Source organism: Aythya marila, assembly GCF_965140915.1.
Source record: "Aythya marila genome assembly, chromosome: 1".
NCBI lineage: Eukaryota > Metazoa > Chordata > Aves > Anseriformes > Anatidae > Aythya > Aythya marila.
In genome coordinates this window covers 128,451,023-128,475,807 of record NC_139042.1, presented here as the reverse complement: position 1 = coordinate 128,475,807, position 24,785 = coordinate 128,451,023, and the positions used below count along the sequence as shown (strand labels likewise).

The 24,785-nt window shown below is 36.2% G+C and overlaps 1 protein-coding gene across 1 annotated transcript in view; it reads left to right on the top strand.

The window, feature by feature from the left end:
* Nucleotides 1–24,785, top strand: part of ANO2 (anoctamin 2) — a 190,937-nt gene that overhangs the window by 160,249 nt on the left and 5,903 nt on the right. Inside the window, exons 16-22 of the mRNA XM_082784479.1 lie at nucleotides 210–321; nucleotides 1,670–1,727; nucleotides 2,616–2,716; nucleotides 11,534–11,682; nucleotides 20,027–20,179; nucleotides 20,273–20,325; nucleotides 21,882–22,063. Of these exons, the coding sequence (XP_082640605.1) occupies nucleotides 210–321; nucleotides 1,670–1,727; nucleotides 2,616–2,716; nucleotides 11,534–11,682; nucleotides 20,027–20,179; nucleotides 20,273–20,325; nucleotides 21,882–22,063 (808 nt within the window). The remainder of the gene's footprint in view (nucleotides 1–209; nucleotides 322–1,669; nucleotides 1,728–2,615; nucleotides 2,717–11,533; nucleotides 11,683–20,026; nucleotides 20,180–20,272; nucleotides 20,326–21,881; nucleotides 22,064–24,785) is intronic.

The following is a 24,785-nucleotide window of genomic DNA, read 5'->3' as shown; positions in this document are numbered from 1 at the left end:
CTTTAATTTCCATTTGGAAGTTTGGAATGACTCTCTGGAATCAGAAGGAGTCAGACAGTGGAGGAGTTAATGTGCATTGACAGAAATGAAAAGTATGAAAGACAAAACAATATGAATTTGAAGTTTGCAGTTTAGTGTTGTATTTGAGGATATCATGGATGTTTACATAATTACTAATTGATTTCTCTGGTTTGCTTCTTTTACCCCAGAGGTACCAAAAACGGAGAAAGCCTTTGAGGAGAGATTGATTTTGAAGGCATTCCTATTGAAGTTTGTGAATTCATATGCACCAATTTTTTATGTTGCCTTTTTTAAAGGAAGGTAGGACAAATGTCCTTTATGTATTGATATTAATGTATATAGATATGTCTATATAAGTGGATCTGTGTTCAAAAATACAGTCAAAGAATGACCTAAGTCTGGCACTGACCACCTTCACCAGCTATGACAAACATCGTAAATAGAATTGTCTTAACTTTGCTCTTGAATGGGAAGGAATGATGTTGAGTGCTGTCCTGTCTCTCTTCTAAGAAGAGCATTGTTCTGAAATGTAATTGCTTTCATTATTTAATAAGAATAATCCACACCCAAAAAATAATTCCTTTCGGTGAAAGAAAGAAGTTGCATTTATCAACAAAAGCTATTGCTTTGATGGTGTTTTTCACATTTTAGTACATTTTTTCTGAAGCACCATTTAGCAAAAAAATATTTTTCTAATTTGTTTTAAAAATACGGAACGATTTTCCCTATCACTTTCTCCACATTTTTCACTATTTGCCCAAGTTAAATTAAGAAACAGTTACAGTCAACTGGAAGTTGAATATTTTGGCAACTGATCTGGTTGACCAAAAAGCTAATTCAGCTGTCCGGCTATATAAGTGTGACTTCCTATGGGTTCAGGTTCATTGTCTTTTGGGACCCAGTTATCCACAGTATTGCACATGCTTTTGAATGGGAAACTTAAAATGGTTGTTTGCTAAAAGTTTGGCAAAAACTTTTAAAACATCCTCTGGGTTCTGTTTCATATCATTATTCTGTTCCTTTTGGGGGCTGTAAAGTTCGTTAATCTATATACTTCACTAACCCTATTCAGCATTACTGATTTAAGAATTAATGATACATTTTACCAGCAGCTGTAAATATAGGAAGACATTAATGAAAAATATCTCCGACTTATCTTTTTAACCTATTTTTGTTGTTGTTTTATATGGCTATAATAAAGTTAATTTCACTGTTTCTCTCAGTTTAGTCATAAGAGCCTTGACTGTGTATGTGTGTGTAAGTAATGCCGTCCATTCAGGGTATTACTCAAATGCAAGAGAATGTGATTTATGATATGTGCTCCCAGTTTTGTCTGTGATCTCTACTCAAGGGAGATTTATTTTTATTTTTTTTTAACACAGATTTTTTTAACAAAAATGATTTAGTTGGGATGTGGTAGAAAATATTTTGAAATCATTTTAAATAATTGAAGTTGCATAGATTTTGAGTCTATTAAACTTCATGTTGAAGCATCTAGTTCTGATATATTTTAGCTAATATGAAAACCAAACCAAACCAAACCAAACAAACAAAACAACAACAACAACAAAAGAACACAGTTATATTGTTAAAGTTTTTTTTTTTTTTCCATTTTTTGTTTTATTTCATGTATTGTTATTACTTTCAGATTTGTCGGCCGTCCTGGTCATTATGTATATGTGTTTGATGGCTATCGAATGGAAGAGGTAAGTACACATGAAAATAAAGCTGAAAAATCATTAACACAGAGAGATACATGTACAGTGTTTCAGTGGAATATAGGCAAAAAGGGAAAAATAGGAAATGTGTTAAGAACAAGTTTACCAATATGTTAAATTTTCAACATCAATGGACAAAATCCAAATTTTCCCTCTGCAGCAGCTGTATGTTCTCTCTTTCTGCAGTTCTAAGCACCTCACAGTCTTAGGTGAAGCATCCCAATTTCTCTGCTTTATAAATGAGCACTAATGTGCAAACATTAAATGATTTGACCAAGCCCTTGGGAAACCTATGGCAGAGCTGGAATTTGAACTTGTGTTCTTAATTTTGTAGATTACTAGAAGCTCAATGATTTTAATAGCCTAAAAAGCTATGGCCATGTTGTGCTAAACCTGTAAACATTTTTTTTTTAAATCCTTTTAACTGCTGTGGGTATTCACTTGAAAAGCAACAGACTTACTCATGGTTTTACAACAAAGCTTAAGCATAAGTCTTCGCAAGATTGAAGACTTTCTCCTCCCTTGGGAGACATCAGGTTGGAAGACTATTGGTGATATTGCATTATGTTGATTACATTGATTATATAGTAAATATTTTAAAAGGAAATATAGTAGCCCCAGGGCACAATAAGTTATTTCAGAGCATCACATATTTTCCTTAATGTGGTTTTATGAGTAGAGATGAAATACCTTGTTAAGGATTGAAATTGCAATGATCAACGAGTTCAGTGCTCCAGAGAAAATTGGTGGCAGGATTAGCAGCCTCGTATGGACATTGGTGGCTCTTCCAAGTCAGTACTTTTAAATTATCTTACTCCATTCACACTCTACATGTGTTTTTGTTGCTGTTGTTGTTTTGTTTTGTTTTAATTACAGTGTGCACCAGGAGGCTGTTTGATGGAACTCTGTATTCAGCTGAGCATCATTATGCTTGGAAAACAACTGATTCAAAACAATCTGTTTGAAATTGGAATCCCGTATGTATCCCAGCCTTATCCATTGCCACACTTTATTCCTAGGGCACTGTAAATTAACAGCTTGATCCTTATTCAGCTGAATGGGACTTTTGTCACTGACTTCAGTAGGTTCTAATTGAATGTGATGATAAATCACATTTTTGGTTGTGATGAAATGATCTGGCTGTATTTTATGTTGAATAATTGGCTCTATCTGCAGTAAATGGCTTAAAGAAAATGATTGAACATATTAAATAATTGATCTAAATTAATTTTAGAAACCTGGGAAAACAGGCAAGGTATGATAGATCTCTTGGGAAGTTTTAGAGAAGCTTTCAGGATAGCAGCATTGAATACAAATTAGTGTAAAGTGGACGAGAAAGTGTGTGGAGAAAAGCAATAGCTCAAAAAAGATGTTAAAATGTTTTACTTGATCTATGACTATTTTACAGGTTTACAGATGAAGTTCATACATTTCTAATATGCCTGCATATCACTATGTCACTGTGTGATGCAGGAGCTAGAGTATGGGAGAGGTTCTGTAAAGCTATTCACCATCTGTCTGACACAGGATGCTTACTGCAGAGTGTCTTCTGCTCTCAATACATCAAGAAAACTCTCTTTGTCTCCAGTGGCAAAGGGATCTCAGAAAAATCCACTGAGAATGTCCAGCTCCTGGCTCTTGGGAGGTTTGCTCTTATTTCTGTTATCTGAATCATCCTTGTTGGTGGCAGTGGTCTGTGAAATGTTGTATTAGGTGAAGAGTCTGGCTTAGATGCAAGCTTCAAATCCACAGAAGTTAGTCAGAATCTTTTCACTGGTGTAAGTAGCTTTTGGATCACATCCCTAGAGAAGGCCTTGATGATACTAACTAGAAATCAAGATGAGTGGTGCTTAAAAGATTATAACTATTTAAAAAATGAGCCCTTTTCCTCCCCTTTCCTGGCAAGATTTTTTTTTTTTTAATAGTAGTTTAAATACAGAGCAGAAAAACTTTCCAAACAAATCAAATGTGGATTATAGATGGTTTCATTATTCTTGTGTCAAAGTTCACTAGGGAGGCCTGTTTTCTGTCTACATCTCGTGGAGTTTGCAGTTTGTTTTGAGAAGAGTGGTAAATTTTTCCCAAAATATCTGACATGTTGAAGTCTTAAAGCTTTTTCAACGTAAACCTGGTGTGATTTTTTTTTCCTGTATCCCAAAAACTTACGGCTACTGGACTTTTTTAATGGGAATTTTATATTGTTAGAAATAGTGTATTTATTATCTTTGATTCATGAAAGCAGAGGCTGATCCAGACAAAACGGAAAACTACTGTCAGATTGTTTCTCAGTTCCCTGCCTATAACTCTTACTGAAAGAATATGACAATTTTATCCCTTTTTCCCTCCTCATTTTTGCTCCCCCACCCTGCTGCCAGCAACCTATTTAGAACTCATTTTTAAAAACTGAATAATGTTTTAAAGCAAACAAACTTTCATCCTCTTCGTCCCAGAGAAATACTTCATTTCAGTCACAATGTTATCTTGTCATCATGAAATAAACATATCTGTTTTTTATTTGCTTGTCTACATTGTCAAGAAAACCAAGTGTATATCTGTGTATCTTCTCACTAGACCTGTTTATACCAGGAGGAGCACTGTGCTTTACTGACCAATTAAGCTAATTAAATCAGAACTAGCCTTGTATTTGTTCATGGACCATTCTACTGGTTTAGACTAGTTTCTTAATGGTACTTTGTTCTACCTCGTCTGCTTTGCATACACACATTCACAGACACACTGATTATTGATAAGCCAGACATTCAGAGAGCTGGCCATAGGGCTGCTGGACACATATATGCAGACCAACAGGGACTCCAAACATGCGTATACATGTATGTTACACAAGTGGTTCTAGCATGACCGTGTCATGTGCAATCTATTGCATTTATAAATGCTGCTGTTAGCAGATGTGGAAGATCTTTAGATAAACATACAATCTCTGCCCCGGCTTCCTACTTTATCCTATTCTATCTGTTCTTCTACCTCTTTTCTATTAATGTTTTTGTTTGTTTGACTGTTTTCTTTGTTGGGGCGGGGGGGGGGGGGGGGGGGGGGGGGAGGGGAGGGAGAGAGAGAGAGGGAGAGTAGGGACAATTGTTTGTTTGTTTGTTTCCCAAGATATCACAAGATATCATTGTTTTCATTGGGTCTTTCTATTTTCCACATTTACCTTCACACAGGCAATGCACTGTGACAAACTGTCATGTGGCAGAAAGATAGATTACTCTTTTCTTCTCCAGTTTTAGCAGCTCTGTTTTTCTCCCCTTGTTTTGTGCCTGTTTAAGGGAACGAGAGTCAGAGTGAGTAAGACAAATTCTTTCATTGTATCCATGGATTTTCACTGTGGTTAGAGTGCAAGTTCTGCAGTCAGCCTTACTCATACGGAGAGGCTATCATAAATGACAATTTATTCTTCAAAATCTGGAACATCTCTAGACATCTATTATCTCTCTGCTAAATTATACAATGACCCAGATCAAAACACTTTTCTTCCTTGTTGAAATCTGTAGGTTTCTGCAGTTATTTCCAGAAAAGTTTCTGATTTTATTTATCATAAAGCTCAGGGCATTTTAATTGGTTTACAGGAGATCACAATGACTTAGTCCCATTTACTGCCTCTTTCACTCAAAAAATAAAAATAAGTATGCACATGATAGGCTGAGTTTACAAGCAACACTCATCCATTATGTCTCTAGCATAAAGGCTGCGACAGTTGGGAAACATCATTTGATGTCTTCATTCCGGTTTATCAGTGCTGACTGAAGAGATATGTAGTTAAACTTCAGATGACAGTCCTGTATTGTGCAGGGTCACTGGACCACATCCTTACCCTTTCTTGTGATGTTTCTGGAGAAATTGCCCCACAGCTATGACAGATGTGACTTTCTAGTGTTCTAAACCTTTCCGTGATTTCTTTTTCCATTTCTGCATCCAAGAATATCAAAACAGCTAGGTAAATGCAACAATGTTTGAATTATGGAAAGTTAAGCCTCTTTGAATTGAAATGTATGTTGCGTGGGGCTGGAATTCACAAGTTTAACAGATGTAACTTTGCTATGGTTCACTCAGATGTGTCACATACCATAATTCTTTTACTGTTTCCACAGAAATTGACCTTAAAAGGCTGCAGGGCTTGGGAGCCTGAACCTAGAGTTCCTTTAAGACTCCTTTACTTCTATTCTGTATTTCTGAACTCAGTGGAAAAAATAAAATAAAAAAAAAAATCCATGTGTTTATTTTATCACTCTGTGTCTTTGGCCTTGGTGATAAACCTTTAGGGTGAAATCCTGGCCTTATTGAAGTCAATGGAAAAACCCCCGTCAACTTCAGTGAACCCATGATTTTGGCCTTTTTATTCAACATCACTTTCCATCATTTATTTCAAAATACTCTTAACTACACTGGATTAAAATATCTAGAGATTATAAAACCAATTTAAAGGCATCCTTTCATAGTTGCTATCTTTAATATTGCATTTCACTTCTCATAAATTATTCTTATTTAATTGTATATCCTCTCCCCCCCTCCCCCCTTTTATTTTTCTTTTATCTTTTTGAGAAGTCAATAAATATCAAACACAGGTGAAGTTCCCATGGAATCCAGGAGGTCTGAGTGGGCCAACAAAGCGTGACTATGCCATAGATTTATGGACCAGGATGAGAAATTAGAACAATTTCCTTCCTCCTCTACCTTCTTCTTGTGCCTTCTGCCCACTAAAATGAGAAGCTCTCTCATATGAACAGACTGTAGGAATATGACTGAAGAAAATTCTGAACTCTCAGGTCTCCTTCCCCAAAGCAACATTAAACACAAGGGCAGAAGAATCTAAGTCACTGCACTTCCATCCTCTTCTCTAGATATAGGTGCTCCAGCTGCTTGACCTAGTCACTTTTCTATCTAGCTTTCTGTCTGCACTTTTTTCTAGCATGCTGCACGGGTAAAAGCATAAACTGGAAGGATAACCTTAAAAACTACCCGATATATATAATCCTTCATCTCTGGCATCTGGATTCTGGGGATTTTCTGACTTTCCTTGCATTTAGGTTCATGTAGAGTTCCCATTTGCATCTCCGTTGTAGAAGGTATTGCCATGAAATACTTCAAATCCAGTTCTTGGTAACTGTCACAGGTAATCTTTGCAGTGCACGAGGCCATTTACTAACTGAGAGTCTTGCGAAATAGCTAAGTTGATCCTCAGTTCCAATCTTTCCAGCAAGTTCTGATGGAGATGCATTGTGGGGACTGCACAGGCACCAAAGGCACAAAAACTTGTGCCAAGAAAATCATTTTCCTGTGTTTGTCCCAATTCAACTTGCTCACATCTACTTTACTGCTCCAGCCTCTCTACATACCGTTATTTATCATTTGTCATTTTTTCCAAGTCAACTTCATGTTTTCTCCCAGCTCACCCAAATCCTGATACTTCTCATTACTATATAAATAGGTTAACTGTTGAATCATTCCTCTGTTTTTGATTTCTCTATTTTTGTCCTTTTTATTTTTATATATATATATATATATTTTTTTTTTTTTTTTGGTCTCCAAAGCTTGCAGGCACTTCATGGATGGAAAGTTTTCCTTTAGTGATTTTATTCTCTCTTCAGATGGTGGTTACCTTTCATAATAGGATGCTTATTAGCTATATTAGAAATTACAGTGTCTTTAAGCCATGTTCCCACCTCTTATCTAACACACTAGTTTGATGACATTCTCTTGTGAGAAAATGCGGTAGTATTTTAACTGCTCTAGACATAGCCTTCCGACAAAAAATAAAATAAAATAAAATCTTTGTTTTCTTTCTCCTTGATCCTACCTTCATTCTTTGTTCATGCTATTCAGTCTCAAGAATTGAATTTTTCTTGCTTTTAGATATTCACAGGCAAAAAGACCTGAAATAATGGCAGTTCAGCAGTCTCTGTCCAGATTCAGATGGCTATTAGTGGTGCCACAAAACTTTCCTGCTTGTACCTCTTGAGCACTAGAGACATCACTGCACAATGCATTAGAGACTCACCCTGAAAAGACAAACCTTCCTCTTTCTCACTGGTCAGGCTGCCTGGCATGCAGAAATCAAACCTGAAACATGTCTTGATTATTATTTTCTGTCAACTTTGTTTAAAGATTTTGATCTGAGTAATTACAAACAGATTTCAGACAAGTGCATCTGAAGATCTTACTCAGTTTTAATAAGACAATCATATGTGCAACTATAAAGTTCTGCAAAACTCATTTTCCTTTCTGTACTACTGTATAGCTGGAGAATAACCCTGTGCAAATCTCTGTTCTGTGCTCCTTTAACTTTCTGACACATTTCTGTTTCATCTGAAACTTCACATACTTGTATACAACACTAAAATACATTTCCGTAGAAAATTTGAAAATAATTAGTTTGGTTTTCTTTTAGTTAGTTAATCCTTTTTAAATGACAAAATAAAAATCAGAATGTTCTTCAAAGCTTAACTCAAAAAGTTGAAATGAGCCACTCCTCATGCCTGGCTCAAACTGATAATTTATACTGAAAATTTAAAAAATTATTCTGAGTAACTAAGTCCTGGATTTAGTGTATTCCCAAATAAACATAAAAACAACAACTATTGTTTTAGTTACAGTGTTCGCAGGGGAGTTGTATGTATGTACGAAACTACATAACTTGACTCTGTGGTGCTATAACTAGAGGATTGGATCACACATCTACAGACTTCACATTTTAACACACCCAATTTTATCTCAGCTGCTGCACAATGACAGTTAGATGCTCTTTAATATCATCTGTCTACGGAAATGTAAGGGACATTTATAGCTCATACCCTTTTATTGGAACAGAAATTAGCACTGTCTTGAACTTATTGTTCACTCTCCTGAGAGTCCCTCACATTAGGAAATTAATTGCGATATACTGGAAAGGCATCCTGGGAATTCTTTGATTCTCCTACCCTCTGAGTACTACATTCCTTGATTGCCATCAAAGTAGAAGTATAGAAAGGACATTTTAGTGTCTTGAAATGGCTGAGTTTGCATGATGTAAGGATCTATCTATCTAGTTATTTTTGTAAGGTATTTTAAATGTTCTCCACGTTTATTAAAACTATGTAAACTGAATGTTCTGGGTACACAAACTATTTACTTATCCCCAACATACCTGTGTATTGCTGAAATACTGATGATGTTTGCATCACACTTACGAATTATGTCTTCATCTGCACCTGGAACAAAATTTGGAGTTGATCTATTGATTTGTGCAGCTTTGTGGTTCTGAGACTGACAGAGCCTGACAAATTTAAATCTGTCCTAGGAATGTCTGACAAACCCAATTTTCTCCAGACTGGTGATGAAATTGATTAGGTCCTGTAAACACCACTTGGTGTAGAAATTCTGCTGTCACTACGTTTATTTCCAAGCTGCTATAAGGCTTTGTGCTATGTGGTGACAAAGTATTCCTATATAGTTTGGTGTATATTCAGGAATAAAGCAATAAACCTACTCTGCAAAGACCTTAGTTGCAATATTTTCTGGGTAGCCTTGCCCTGCTGCATAAGATAGGGTCTGAGAAAGTGGTTTAACTGGAGGTGCAAATGAATTCCTCTACTGTTTTCTCTACACTCCAGTCTCCAAGCCACACAGCTCTAATTCAAAGGATTTATCACAAGCTGTGGGAAACATGTTTGTGGGGGAGCCCTGTTTACACTATTGGCAAAATGTTACTGCAGTTATTCTGGATTTCCCCTCATAGAGTACATATGTGAAGAACTATAAAATAATGTTGTGCACATTCTTGAAAAATAAACTGTATCTGCAAAATGAAGACATACAATAAGTATAAATCTTGATGTTCCGTGCTAATTCAACTGTATTTCATTTCTTTGATTTTGAAGAAATATCTCATTCTATTACATTTATCCATGGGAATTTCTCAATGTATAAAATAGCAGGGAGTTATCCATGCTTGTGAATTTGAAATGCCATCCTTGGGGGCAGTGGGAATTCTTTACTCTTCTTTTAGAAATTGATTAATTTTACAGTGGGATTATACTATTTATGAAATTCATGTATTTGTCTGTGTCATTAAATTTGTATCCCTGTTTCAGTCAGACATTGATTGATACTACTACTAGGTTCAAAGAAGTACTTGCACAAATAATTACTCACCCATGTGAGTAATTTATAGTCTGGCCAAAATGGCTGGTGTTGCTGTAAAACATTGTCAAAATGAGAATTTCAGATGCACTCTTCTAATCTATGAGATCTGTGAGACAAAACCAACTTCTGTTTACATGGTAGGAAACTGTTTTGCTTTTCTGCTTCAGGGGCAGCCAAAACTCACCAACACAGCTATCTGGCAAGATGTATATTTCACAGGTAGCAAAAATATTTCCTGACCAAAATTAGGAATTTCCCAGTTTCACAATAACAGTGGTTCTGTGCTAGCTTAGTGTTTCATTCTTTATACACAGTAAAGGCACATTTGAAAGAAAACTTAGAACTTCTAAAACTCTTTTGAGAGATCTCTGAAGGAAGATAACACAGTTGTGCAAGTACATAAAGCATCTAACTGCTGATGAAGTTTTTCAGGATCTACATAGATCTGCATACTTTGCCTTTTACGTTGTCAGTAAACTCTCACTCAAGAAAGTTAATTTTAGAAATGTGTATTTTTTCACAAGTATTCAGTGAAATCTTTACAGTTTGATTTTAGTAGTTAAATAATTTTGTAGTTTCTAGTAGTTTAGGAATAAACTTGCAAAGGAGTTCCAGTAAGCTCCCGTTCTTCCTCAGTGAGTTCCAGTATGGGCTGTATAGTTAGTTGAGTGCTGAAGTGAATCCTACTACATATATCCCAAGTGAGACTTCTATACCAATAGTTTCTACTGAATCCAAACTAATAAAGGTTTGTTTGTGTGTAAAAGGAAAGACAAACAACTGTGAGAACAAATTCTACCGATCTTGCTGTCTTATGAATCTCTTAAGCTCTCTTATGAATCTCTCCTGTTAGTTTGAAGGCTGTTTGGCTGTTAAGTAGCTGCAAGGGAAACATGTTTCTCCAGTTACGAAGGCCACTAGTAGAATTCAAATGTTGCTTATACTTGACATTTCATAGGAATGTATTTTATTATTTTTATTAGTTGTCTCATCATTTTCAGTAAAGAGTGCTTCTTTAAGGTTCTGCAAGCGAAACCTTTTTCTTTTGCCCATTTAAAAAGATACTCAGGTTTGAAACAGCAGTGGAGCCTGAGGAGCTTCAGGTGTTTTCTGTTGGTCACAGGGACAACTTTAAGTCACTAATATTTATATACTTAAAGGTATACTATATGGAAGTTCCCAAGTTTCAGATTGAGAGGAAAGTACACCTGTGCTAGATGTGACATACATGTATGAAGGTATCACATTATCTTCTCGTATTTTATTTGTTTGTTTCTTTCTTTTATTCATTCTTGAGGGAGACGTATTAATAATCACTAGTATTTAGGCCCAAGGTGCCTGAGCTTTGGAAAGATGCTTTTTCAACATATATCTAGAGGGAAAAAAAAAGTATTAAAAGTACTAGGTTCAACTCCATCATAATAGTGTTATGGTGTTGTAACTTCCCTCGACAGAGGAACACAGCAAGAACTGCTTCCATCAGCCTATCACGTGGCAGTAAGAAACATCATAACTAAAGTGGATGGTGCAAACCAAGCCTGTGTGATACTGAAGTAACTTGATATACATTTAGTTTTACAGTGCAAAGATTTAGACCAGATCCTGTAGGTGGAAAAAAAGGAAAAAGACTTGGTCCAGTCTAACTTTTTGTTCCTCAGGAAGTTAAAGAAGCTCTTCAGGAAGCTGAAGGATGGAAGAACTGAACCAAAGGAAATGAACACCAATCAATCAAAGGACCCTCAGCAATGGGATCTTGACTACAGCTTGGAACCTTTCACTGGATTGACTCCAGAATACATGGAAATGAGTAAGATTTTGGAATTCCCTTTCCAAAGGGAAATTATATAATGGCAGATTTGGAGATATCTTTTATGGATGTGTTTATGGATCTGAACCTTATATTATGTAGTAGCATTAAGTAAATGTAAAGAAGACCTCAATTGCCACCATCTCCCTCTCAGTTGTTTCAACTCACCTTAGGATCTGGCTGTGTGTTGCAACCTCTATTACCTTATTTGCCTCTGCACACGAACTTTGCTGAAAAATTCTCCTTTACAATTGAATTTTTCCACATATTACTTCAGCCCAAGATGATTTTTCCTTCTGGATAAGTTGAGTAGACTCAAAGATGTCTGTAAGATGTCTATATAGGAGATCACCCTTGATTCAGTGATAAGGACACACACCACTTAGAAACAAAGGTCTGCCTTGTTGGAATAACTTGTAGTATCAGGGTCTGAGCTACTGATGTTATAAATCACTTGACATTAAGCCTGTATTTTATTTTAGTCCCTCATGCCTAGATAATAAACTATGTTGAGTGCCTCATTCTGCAGTCACTCAAGGATAATTAGGCAGATGCCCTGCAAATGAATGGATGAATTACTGATCTAAGTATTTGTTTACAAGAGATTAGTTTATCAAGTGAAGAGAATGGCTCACCGAGCCTTGTAGTGTGCCATGGCAAGCTATGCCTCATCCATGGGATTCCAGACAAATGTGCAGCACATGAAACCCAAGCTGCACCACCCCAGCCCGCTTGTTGCCCCAGGTCCATACCACTGCACTCAGCTGTCAGATTCACTGTGGAGTGATTCAGACCACCCACACTGTCAGGAAGCAGTTTGTGCAGCTCAGCACTGAACCTGTCAGCTGAGATTGCTCTGAAGGGCATTTACCTATTTTTCTAAATTTGATTTGAGTGGGGGAGTGAAGGGAAACAAATCAGTAAATGCATATGAAAGACTTATTTTATGAATTGCTTAAAAAATACCGGGATATAAAAGAAGAGTTATGCTATTAAGGAAAGGAAGAGGGATATCTAACTGCCATTTCAGAACTTAATTCTCAATCTTTTACACAGATTTTATTCAAACTCTCACTGCTGTCTGTGGCTATCTGCTCAATGAGGAATGAAAAAAAATATGAATAAGAAACTCTAGACTGGGCCTTTGGATTCTCCCTCACAGATGATAATAGTGTTTCATGCAGAGACAGTCATGACCAGGTTACGTATCTCTATCCAGGTATTCAGTAAATTTAGGTTTGTTCTTCCAGGATGCTCTAACTTTTGAAGATGGGTGACATCTTTAAGACTACACAGAAAACTTCTCACCAAGCCAACACTCTGGAATCCAGGTCATTCAGTACCCACCCTAATCACCAGGCAGTCATCACCTTATCTACTCTTTCTATCGAAAGGATTGACATGTGCCCTCTCTGAAGGAGACCTGAACTCTGGTCCACTCACATGCTTGAAGTCATATATTCTCTTTGCATTTCCTCATGAGGCAGGTTATTCCTGGGGAGACACCACTTGTCTGAGAGGTGATGGTTGGAGCAATTCCAGGATGAGCTTTAAAGTACAGTTTGTCAAAAGTAGAGGAGCTTTTGTTATAACAATCTCACTTCCATTTTGGACTGGCCATTTCAAACCTGCTAGTATTTCCTTTTATTTTCTTTTTTCCTTTTTTTTTTTTTTTTAATACTTCACTTAGGTCTAGTTAAATTAATAGTAAAGTAATAGAGATAATGAGATTTAACTGCTTTTTGTTTGTTTGTTTGTTTGTTTGTTTTTTTAATCTCCTGTATTTTTATATTGAGAAATGTATTTTGAAATGATTTTTTCACTGGACTTTGTTCTGCAAAATCAGGCAGTCACTGTACTCCATTTCAGCAACGATACTATCACTACACTTATAAAGTGAGAGAAGGTGTAATGGCTAATGGGAACACCAAGCTAGTGCCTTTAACCATGATTAACCTATTAACAGCAAGAATGAGGAACAACAAACATGAAAGAGGGAATTGTTGGCAGGAAAAGAACAATCCAAATTTCTTTCACTCACTCACTCACTCACTCACTCACTCACTCACTCACTCACTCAGGCTACAGACATTTCTGTCTTAAAGCTAGTCTGTGCTGAAGTGCCCAGGAGTGTTACCTTCTTCCAGGTCATGCATTTTACAAGTCTACCTAATGTTGCAGTAGAAAGTGTTCAGCTCTTTATATGTAATTACAGGCTGTGTTGCATTTGAATGTTTAACATCATCCTAAATTAAAACAGTTACAGGTGATCCTGTTCCTTGGGATTGCCATTTCTAGCTGTCCCAAAGCCAGCATCTATATCACCATGCTTATCCCTACCACTTCAGGGGTGATCTACAACCCAAAACAAAATAAATCTGCTTGTCTGTAGAAAGGTTTCTCATCATTTGCATTAGATGTCATCAGAAAAGTAAATAAAAGGAAATGGTACTTTCCACTAGCCTGTTCACTTTTCAGCCCTCCTCCCCACTCACAAATCCATGAATTTGCTGAGAGCCCTCTCTGTCCAAGAAAGACATACCCAATGAAGTATGGCCACTTGTCATTTTACTTTTTTAGTTATGAAAGGTGATATATTGAGGGTTTGGCCTAACAACTTGTAACAGTAGGGTGTTTTATGTCTTTGAGTAAAGGCTCAAGGATTTCCTCAAGCCAAAGCTTTAAAATGATAACTAAGTAGGTAGCTAGGATGAAGCTGGGAAATCTGAGGCAAAAAAAAAAACGTGTCTGCTTTTCAAAGACAGAATCTCCTATTCATAAACTGGAATGATAGTTTTCTTGAAGAATTATATTGCAATAGTTCTAAACCAATTGGCTGAGAGCAGCTGCAGTGTGGAAAAAAACCACATCGAAGCAAATTCAGGGTATCCAGTGGTATGAATAATGATTTCATGGATACTGACTCTTGTACAAAGTTGTATTTCAACTATTGTTCATGAAATGGAAAAAAAAATAGCTAAGAGCAAATCCAGAAAAATCAAGTACCTGACTTTGATATAACATAGACTAAGCAGGAAATTGAGACTAAGGCATTTAGTTTTTAAGATAAAGTCATATATTAGTCTAAAAAACAAATAAGAGGGTAAAACCTAAAGTCTACAAGTCATGTAAACTTCCATTGACTTCAGAGGCATTTTACATGTACAAGTAGTGTGGGAGGAAGAGGCCAATATTTTACCATGACAAATGAACTCTGTTTTGCTTTGGGGAAAGCTCTTGCAGGTCTTTTTGTTAGTGACCTCAACTCTGAATCTGATTTCAGTCAGCAGACCATACTGAGCTTCTTTCTTGAATGTGCCTTGTCAGTCAATAGCATGTCTGCACACAGTTCTAATTTGCACCAGTGAAATTTCTGATGATGGTTTGTTTTGATAATATTAACTGATATATATGTTTATATTTCTTAGCAGACATTCTTAAGTAGAGACATTTTCAGTGTTTCTACATGATCAGATTTTTTTTTGCAATGAATCCTGAAATGTAAACTATCACTGTTAATGTGTCAAATTTGTCATAAGTACTTCCTGTTGCTAAAACTCTGCAATGACTTTTGACCCAGACCAATATACCAGACCATATGCATTCCCAACTTACGTATCATGTATAGCAATTTCCTCATCCAGCTGGTAGCAAGTTCACAACACATGTAGCCTGCAGTGATAGGAATTGGCAAGAAGTTGATGTTTAGAAGAGCAATAAATATTGCTAATGAAACAAAATTAAAAAAAAAATATCTCCAAAACCATTCAAATGATGCATGTGGATGTGTGAAATTTTTACTACTACTGTCTTTTCCTTTCTTTTGAGAAAAAAAAAAAATCATGAATGACTTTCAGATTCTTATTTCATTCATTTGTCTTGTCTCCAGTCTAGCCCCTCAGAGTCCAAGGTTCATGTAGTAATTAATTGAAAACATTTTTTCTCAGACAGAAATAATAGTAAAGGATTTCATCGTCTGGCTGCTGTTAAAAAGCAATGGCAAAGCTCCGTTTTGAATTTTAAGAAGGAAATGATCAGATCCAAAGTCTGTAGCAACTGATTACCATAAGAATTAATCTGAGAGATTTGGAAGGATTTCCCCCTGAGCAGGAAAAGCCATCAAAAAAGCAATGTGTGAGGCAGAAAAATAAAAATAAAAATAAAAAAAAATCATTGAAGAGAAAACTGCATTTTTCTATAATCTCTATGATGAGGATGGATTTGAAAATGCCAGCTTATTCTGTTGTGTGTAGGCTTATTGCACACATTTATTACTAAAGAGTAGTAAATTATACCTTTTCCTTAGTTTCTCATCCAGGCTTGATTATATATTGAAAAATTTATTCTGAGGAGCTTTTTCCGTTCTTTACTTAGAGTAACATATAATTCTATGGCATATGATACAGATGTAAGAAAAAAGACAAAACAACTATAAACAATTACCTTCATTCAGATAAGGTTTTGATGTACAATACTTTGGTATTATAACGAGATTATTATGAGTGAAGTTCACTTAGAGGACTTGATTTTGTTATCAGTTCAGCTCAGGGCTGCCTATGCAGTTTATCAACACCATAGTACCATCAAGTTCTCCAACCCTGTGGTGATATCACAGAGCTGGCTGTGGTGTCCTCACTCTGCTCCACCCACAATGCTGTTTCTCGTACAGTAAACACACCAAGATGCTGTGGTGTTGCCAATATCTAAGGTTGTAGAGTCTGTTTACAAGGGAACTATCATGGAACAGATTCTTTGTATATCTACTGCCTCTCACCCTGGAATTTTCCTCGACTCTGTACCTTCTCTCAAGATGCTGACATACCTTTAGTCTCAATAAGTCACCTTTGACCACACATCTAGTCTCCTGCTTTAATGCCCTAGGAGATGGCTTTATGGCCCATGTTCTTCAATTTCCCTTATGCACAACTCTCAGTCATTTTGTTAACTAGCTTGTGACATGAGACTGGGTCATGTTCATCTGTGTGGTCTCCAGTTTGGCCTACCAAAGTATGAAATCTGAAAAAAAGCTGGATGTCCAGAGGTCTAGCTTCTTGCACAGGTCTCTATAACATTTTGCCTCAAAGCACAGAGAATAGCAACCCAAGTCAAGCAGGACACCTATGTAGGGCCATAGGGTTGTGCATAGTGCATATGTAAGCACTACAAGAGCTTTGCATGGAGACCTTGTGGTATTAGCATTAATGTAAAAAAGGATATTTTTTACCATCAAGTATTCTGGCCCAAAATAGGATGTCTTGGCATCAGCTGTCATTGATGGAACAGTCTTCGTGAAGGCACTCAGTAAAGTGTAAAGTGCACTCAATATAGTGTAAATGTTTCTGCTGTGACTGAACAGGCATCTGGAGAACCCCAGCATGATACAACTAGGTTGATTCTGGGACCTGAACTGTGCTCAAGGGAATTTTTCTCTTTTTAATCCATGCAACCTTGGCAACAATGTTGACATATCTTCTATTTGCATAAATACTGACCAAACTAAACAAGCACAATTAAATTGCTGAGGCTGGTCACATGCTGCTTGTTTTGAATAATTGCAAATTTGCTACTCAAGGCCATCTAAATTATGGCTTTTTTTTTTCTTTTTTTTTTTTTCTTTTTTTTTTTTTTCTTTTTTTTTTTTCTGTCTGCTTTTTACATCATTGACACTTTCATGAAAAGGAGGCTGGAACACTGAAGAGATTTCAAGATGGCCACACAAAGATTGCTGGCACAGAGTTTTCTATGAAGACATATTTACACAATTATCCAGAAGACCTTTGCATACCTTGAACATACCTCATGAACTTGAAAAAAAAAACAAAAACAAACAAACAAAAAAAACACAATAAAGTGAAATTTCCCAGGCAATGAATAAGCAACATCAAAGCAAATCTGTGTGTGGTTTATACTTAAAATATTGCAAATACCTTTTTTTTTTTTTTTTAACAGAAATCTGCCAGCTCTATTCCAGCTAAATTCACTTAAAATTTAATAAGGTGCATTTTGGAGCGATGTATTTTGCTAAGCATTCATAGTTTTTTATTTTGTTTTGTTTTGTTTTTGTGATATTATTCTAACACCTGTTTTTATATCATTGATAATTCCTTTTCCTGACTCTGAATGTAAAATATTCAGGAAAATATAATTTCAAGGGTAGAGTGCTCATATGCTTTGAAAAAGCTCTGTCTTGGAGTACATTAGGATACACTCTTTATCGCAAAGCAATGAGAATCAGAATTAAAAGGATATATATTTCAGGCAGAGATAATAATTTACTATGCAAATATGTTGTCATTTGTAAGAGAAAAGCGGGAAAATCAATTAGATGACTTGCAATCTGTGTACACAAAAGAAGATGCATGCAAGAGAAGATACTGGAGAAAACAGTCAGTGGTAGGCTCTGACTACAGTGCCTAAGGAAATGATTTTACAGAAAACTCTTGTGCTATGAAAAGACCTGATTTTCACAAAAAGTGCAACAGCTCTCTCATGGTGGGGAGAGGAATGACACAGGGATTTCCTGGAAAAGAAGCGACAATACATACTGCCTCACAGCAACACCTTTTTCATACTGCTGCTTATTTAATTCAGAACTGTAAATTACAGTTAGATTTATTAGTTTAATTTTATTGGGATTGCTCTGCATTTGGTCAGTATACTTTTGTGTATTTTTCCTCTTCTACTCTTCCTTGTTTTCTGAAGAAATAAACCCTTTTCACTTTTTTTCACATATTAAAATAATGTATCATTTTTGCAATGAAATGACCCTATCTCATGAGTAACATTCACTACTGAAGCCTCCTAATTTCCATTGAAGAAAAGACTTTTAGGCAACTTCTTAAAAAAAAGAAAAAAAAAAAAGTGGTGGTCCTTTACAGACTCTAAATATACACAAATGAGACTATCCCATAATCCCATATCAGGTAGATTCTATGTGCCCTAACATACCACTGAAAGACAAGGGAATTAAGGACAAACTCACTCTAAAGCTGAAGAAGCTTTGCTGGAGGGAACTGGGGGTTTAGTTGTTGTTTTTTCTTGTTTCTCTCTTTTGTTTGCAGTTTGTTTGTTTTACAGAAAACAAACAAAATGTTTTACAGAAAAAGTAAACAAACAAAAGGTTTGTTTTACAGAATACAAACTGTTGCTTTACAGTTTTTACAGTTTTTGTTTGTTTGTTTTACTACATTATTCTGAGTATCTCTAGAGCATTGAGATGTTTCAGAAAATCACCGTCATTGCACGAATATATATTGCAAGATATAAAATCATCAAAAAGCACCTTCAGCATTGTGCTTTGCAGGGTGACATCGGTTTCTTTAGCCATTTAGAAGATAATTTGTTTGCATAAAGACAGATCAGCCTATATCCTAGAGAACAGGCATAATTCACTCTGAAAAAAATGTGGTATTTTTATTTATACAGTTATATATATACATATATATACATATGTATTACATATATGTAATCACTGGTGAGCTGAACTCTGAGGTACTAGTGAACAAGATACACTAGTGAACTAGTACTGTGAACAAGATAATGTGCCATCCACTTCAAAGTGAGAGAGGTTTTGTTCGTTTGTTTTGTTTGTTTAATTAATCTGTGGAAGAAGCCAGACTTACTAGTTGCATCATTGTTCTGGGAAGCACAGAGAACTCAGAAGGTCTCTCCTTCATTGCAGTACTACTTTTCTTTAGAACCAGTGATTTATTTATTTATTTATTTATTTTCTCCAAAGTTCCTTATCCAAACCTCAAAACAGAAAGAAAAAGTAAGTGACAATAACAGTCTCCTTTGCTTGGACTTCAAGCAGGAGATTTTTAACTTTGAAGTATATCATTGATACAAATAGGGATGAAAATGCTATATGGCACCACAAACTCATGCATCCATGAAGATATTCATTATGTTTTTGTTCTTTTCAGATTGTCACAAAATTTTCCAAAGGAAACTGGAAAGAAACATTGGCACACTGTACAGTTCCTCCTCCTGCTTACTAATGCATCCTTTTCCATACAGGCAAAAGAACAAGAAAAAACAGTAGCATCTTGAACAACAGAAAAATACACAGAGAACTCTTTGTACTTTAGTAAATGTATTATTTACTTTGGCTTGTATTGATGTGCTAGAGATCAGAAGGATTATTGGAACCATTCATAAAACATAGTGACAAACCTTTCTCTCTTTCATAGCCTTGCTTTGTGATATTTATTACTCTGTCCAAGTTGCCAAGTGGAGTTTTATGTGTGTTATCACCCACAAAGCTCACCAACAATTTGCTGTCAGCTGTGTTTACCAGTTCCTTTCAAAAGACATCCTAGGACAATGCATATTTCTCTTCCAGTTATCCAGTTTGGCTTTGTCACACTCTTCGTTGCCTCCTTCCCTCTGGCACCACTCTTTGCTCTTCTGAACAACATCATAGAAGTCCGACTTGATGCAAAAAAGTTTGTTACTGAACTAAGGAGGCCAGACACAGTAAGAGCAAAAGATATAGGTAAGCAACTGAAAGTCATTAAAGTGATAAGAACAACAAGAATTGAATATAGAGAAAAAAAAAATCTTAACAAGTCCTGTTTTTCACTTACAGGAATTTGGTATAACATTTTGAGTGGTATTGGAAAGCTTTCAGTTATCATTAATGTAAGTATTTGGTTATACCTGTTTCTAAATATGATCTTAGGTGCTTATATTGTCACTCCAAAGTTACATAAAAGTGATGTTTAAATTTCTCAAGTGGTATAAAATACAATAAAATCTAAATTATCCAGTTTATTCTTGTGGAAGTGTAAAACGATCTAAATTACAAAGGAGAGGGCTATCCACTCACCTTGTTCTCTATATCCTTGTGTTATGTAGGACAGGAAGACTAATTCACATAAAAACAACTGATGGATGGGATCTGAAGAGGCAACACTTCAGACAATTGATAAAAATATGCTTCTCATTCATATCCATGTCTTTTTTATGTCACTGCTACTATAATTGCTGATATGAAAGAAAAGGATGTAAACATAACATCTATTAGTGCATTCCAGGAGCAGAAATCCCTTACAAGAAAAAGTATTAGCATTTTTTCATATCTACAATATGATTATATCTCTAAACATCATTTCTCCCACAGATTGAGTTTGCCTGTAAGAGTAGCCTTTTTTGAGTTGTCTTACACACTTCCCAAGCTACCAAAACTAAATAGAAAAAAGATATTCTTAAAACAAAACAAAACAAACAAACAAACAAACAAAAACCTAGGAGTTTAATCATAATATTATGGGATTTTTGACTCTTAGATTTCAAAGTACTTAAGAAATACAGATGGTTGTCACTACTGAAGGGAAACTTGTGTTATGAAAACTGAAGGGGAAACTTGTGCAGATGTGTTATGCAATTTACTTGGTACAGTCACTTCCAGCACAACAGCATTCTGTAGCAGTATGTAAACTATCATTACAACTCAGAGAACTATAATGCTTCCAGAGAAGTGGAAGTGTTTGACTTAGGTGGAATACTGTTCAGTTATGGCTTGGCTGTTTCCAGGATTTAAGGTAGGAAATCTCTGTGGCCTTGTACATACCTGTAAAGTTGATAAGAGGCATAGATTTCAGGCTTTCCAGCACTGATCTGTGCTAAATGAGAAAAACTTTGCAGTTTCTTGCTTTTATCTAAATATACTTTGAAAATTTATGATCCTTAATTAATTAAGGATACTTAATCCTGTCTCAAACAAACTCTGAGCATTTTTATTTAGGGAGGATTCCATTAATATATCTGTTAGTGACAGAAATGTAAGATGGCCATATTTGGTTTGACAAAATACTCAATGCCCAAATCTGCTTCTCTACTGCATCTGAATAATATTGATGCAGGCTATTCACCAACATACCATTTTAAATGAATTTAATGAATTCTTATTGGTATGATCTAGATATTTGTGTGTCTGATTCACTCACTATACCAGTTTTATTTCAGCATGACTGATGTCAGATGTGAGTCCTGTCAGTCCAAGTCACTGTGCATTTATACAAGTACACATTCTTTATCAGGTCTGTCCATTTAATTCATACTTCATCACCACTCCAAACTTACTTGAACATGAAAATTATCACCTGAATTAACTTAATCTGAAAAACATTAGGCATACATTCACCATGTTTCTTCCTCTTTTTTTTTTTTTTTTTTTTTTTTTTTTTGTCTCCCAGGCTTTTGTAATTGCTGTCACATCTGATTTCATTCCACGCCTTATGTATCAATATGCATACAGTCAAAATGGAACCATGCATGGCTTCATCAATCACACACTCTCATACTTCAATGTCAGTCATCTCAAGGCTGGAACACAGCCAGAAAACTCCCCATTTGCACAGGATGTTTTATTCTGCAGGTAAAATGCTTTTAATGACAGTTTGCATAGGCAAAGCTATTTCTTTGGGTCTTTTGACAGACAAAAATTTTCCAAGTGGAAGCTGATAATATTTGTGTCTTTAAGAACATGGTTTTAAGAGTACAGCTTTCAGAGTATTCTCACTATCTTAGAAGGTTCTTAGAATGTTTTTTCCCATGCATTAAAAGGCAAAATAAACAATTTAGACAGACTTGAATAAAAAAAAATTCCTTTCTGTACTGAAATACATAACTTTCATTAAGGACAATGAAGGCAGAATTCATTTTTTAAGATGGGTTCCCACTAATTAGAACCAGGCTCTTTCTCTTTATTAAGCTCGGTGTTTACTTTATGAGATATGAGTTTTCAATATACTCTTTCCATCTTTAAAACCTACACTGTTACCCATCTGCAGATCTTATATTTCAGCATCATCTTTTCAGGCTGGGAAAACAAAGGTCAACTTCCATTAAAATATGTTCAGAGTATCTAGTTTACTACTCCTCAGGAAGAGCAGAAAACACCAGCATGCAGATACCTATGGAGTACTTCCAGTTTGCATGAGAAATCACTAATATGGTTTTAAGGTTCTCAGTGTAACCTTGTGTTTTTTTTTTTTCATAAAAATGTATCAAATCAGCATGAGCTTTCCTTTAACAAACATCCCTATTAATATGGATCTCCCATGTCACTGTGACTGCTATCTTAACTTTACAGCTGTTTACCTTAACTTTGAAGCTGTTTACCTGGTCACAGTCACTGGCCTCTACTTATGGTGTATGACTCTCCCAGTGTATTTGGAAAAGTGCTCATCAGAGTAACACGGATTTAACAGAGGCAAAATACAGAGAGAAGGAAATAATCTGCACTAGGTATAAAAGCGGTCTCTGCCTGAGAATATCATGTCTGTGCTACCAAGCAAAATACATAAATAAATAGATTGCAAAAAAAGAAGCATATACTACATGTTTGACCATGTACTACTCTGACTGAAAAGCAACTGTGAGAGTATTTCTGTTCCCTTATCAGGAAACAATTATGAAAAAAATCAGCATTCATATCCATTCATATCTCATTATCACCAACCTCAATTTGGATCTTACCAAAGTCACAGCTTTGGACAGAACTTTGCAGTATCTTGCTTGCGTCCCAAGAGACAGGCAGCAAACACTGTCCCTTAAGCTGGAAAAAAAAAATAAAAATCTGTTTTTCTGTTTCTGGCAAATATCTTGGGAACAAGCTGACCTCTCTTATTCTTAGATTTTTGTGACCTCTGAAGATAAATGTGGTTACAATAAGCCTGAATTTTTCTCTTTACGGGCATTGCCAGAGATTAAGGTATCTTAAAAATAACCATAACAAGCCAGAAACAACTCTCCCACCGAATACCCAGAACACATTCTTTGAATATTTTGAGTAGCATTTTCTACAATGCTGTGAACTCTTTGACACTACTTCCAAATAAACATTGCTGTAGTGCCAATCTGATGCAAAGCATTAGTTGTAATGATTTTTTCAGAGCAAAACAGCACTTGTGTAGCTGAAGGCAAAAAAAAAGCAAACCTTGCTAAGTTATGTGACATTATTACTGGTTTAGTTCTTTTAATTTTTATAATTTGGTATGATAATGGAGTACGTGAAGCCCTGTCCAACCTGGCCTTAAATACTTCCAGGGATGGGGCATCCACAGCTTCTCTGGGCAACCTGTCCCAGTGCCTCATCACCCTCATAGTAAAAAACTTCTTTAGGAACAGGCTGCCCAAATAGCTTGGAGAGTCTTCATTCCTAGGAACATTCAAGTCCCTGAGCAACCTGCTCCAGCTGACCTTGCTGTCAGCAGAGGGATGGTTGCCAGGTGACCACTGGCCCTTGTGAGAGATGGGGGGAGGTCATGGGGAGAGGTCTGGTGTCACTTCTCTTGATTTGTCCTAATAGATATGGAAAAATACTGGGGTCTCAACCACTCCCAGAGCCAAAGCCAATATATACAGGCATGTACAAATACACATGGGGAATCACTCTACACTAACTATGCCCTTCAGCAGTTTTGATGCTAGATCCAGGACTGGTGATGTTTCTATCTTTCTCTCCTTTTCTCTCTCTTTCTCTGTCTCTCTATTTTTTCTACCTTCAAAAATGCCAATAAATGCTAGGCCTACCTTGATTTCCCATAAAGTCGCATAACTCAGATTGATATAATTGTGAGAGTGCCAACATTGACAGACTATTTGTTCTGCGTGTTCCTATTAAAGTTAATGTTTATGCACATACCTTGAGTGTTATCTCACCTTAGTTCACATTAAGCGGATCTGCAAATCTTAGTCACTCCCTGCATATTCCTGCCGGTGGGACGTGACAGGTCCCTTCCAACCATAGCTACTCAGTAATTTTGTGACTGCAGGATTTCCATGAACTGCTTTCTGCTGGGAACACCAGATTCTTTCACAATGTAAGTGGTAACAGATACTACGACTCATCATTGTGCCTATGTTGGTAATGTGCCAGTCTCATGCTGTCTTGCATGTAACTTTTGCAAAGCTAAAAAAGTGTTTTGGTTTTCTTCCATCTATCACAGAATCACAGAATGCTTTGTGTTGGAAGGGACCTTAAAGATTATCTAAAGTCCTCTGCCATGGGCAGGGACACCTTCCACCTGGCCAGGTTGCCCAAAGCCCCATGCAACCTGGCTTTGGGCAACCTGGCTTCAGGGGTCATCCACAAC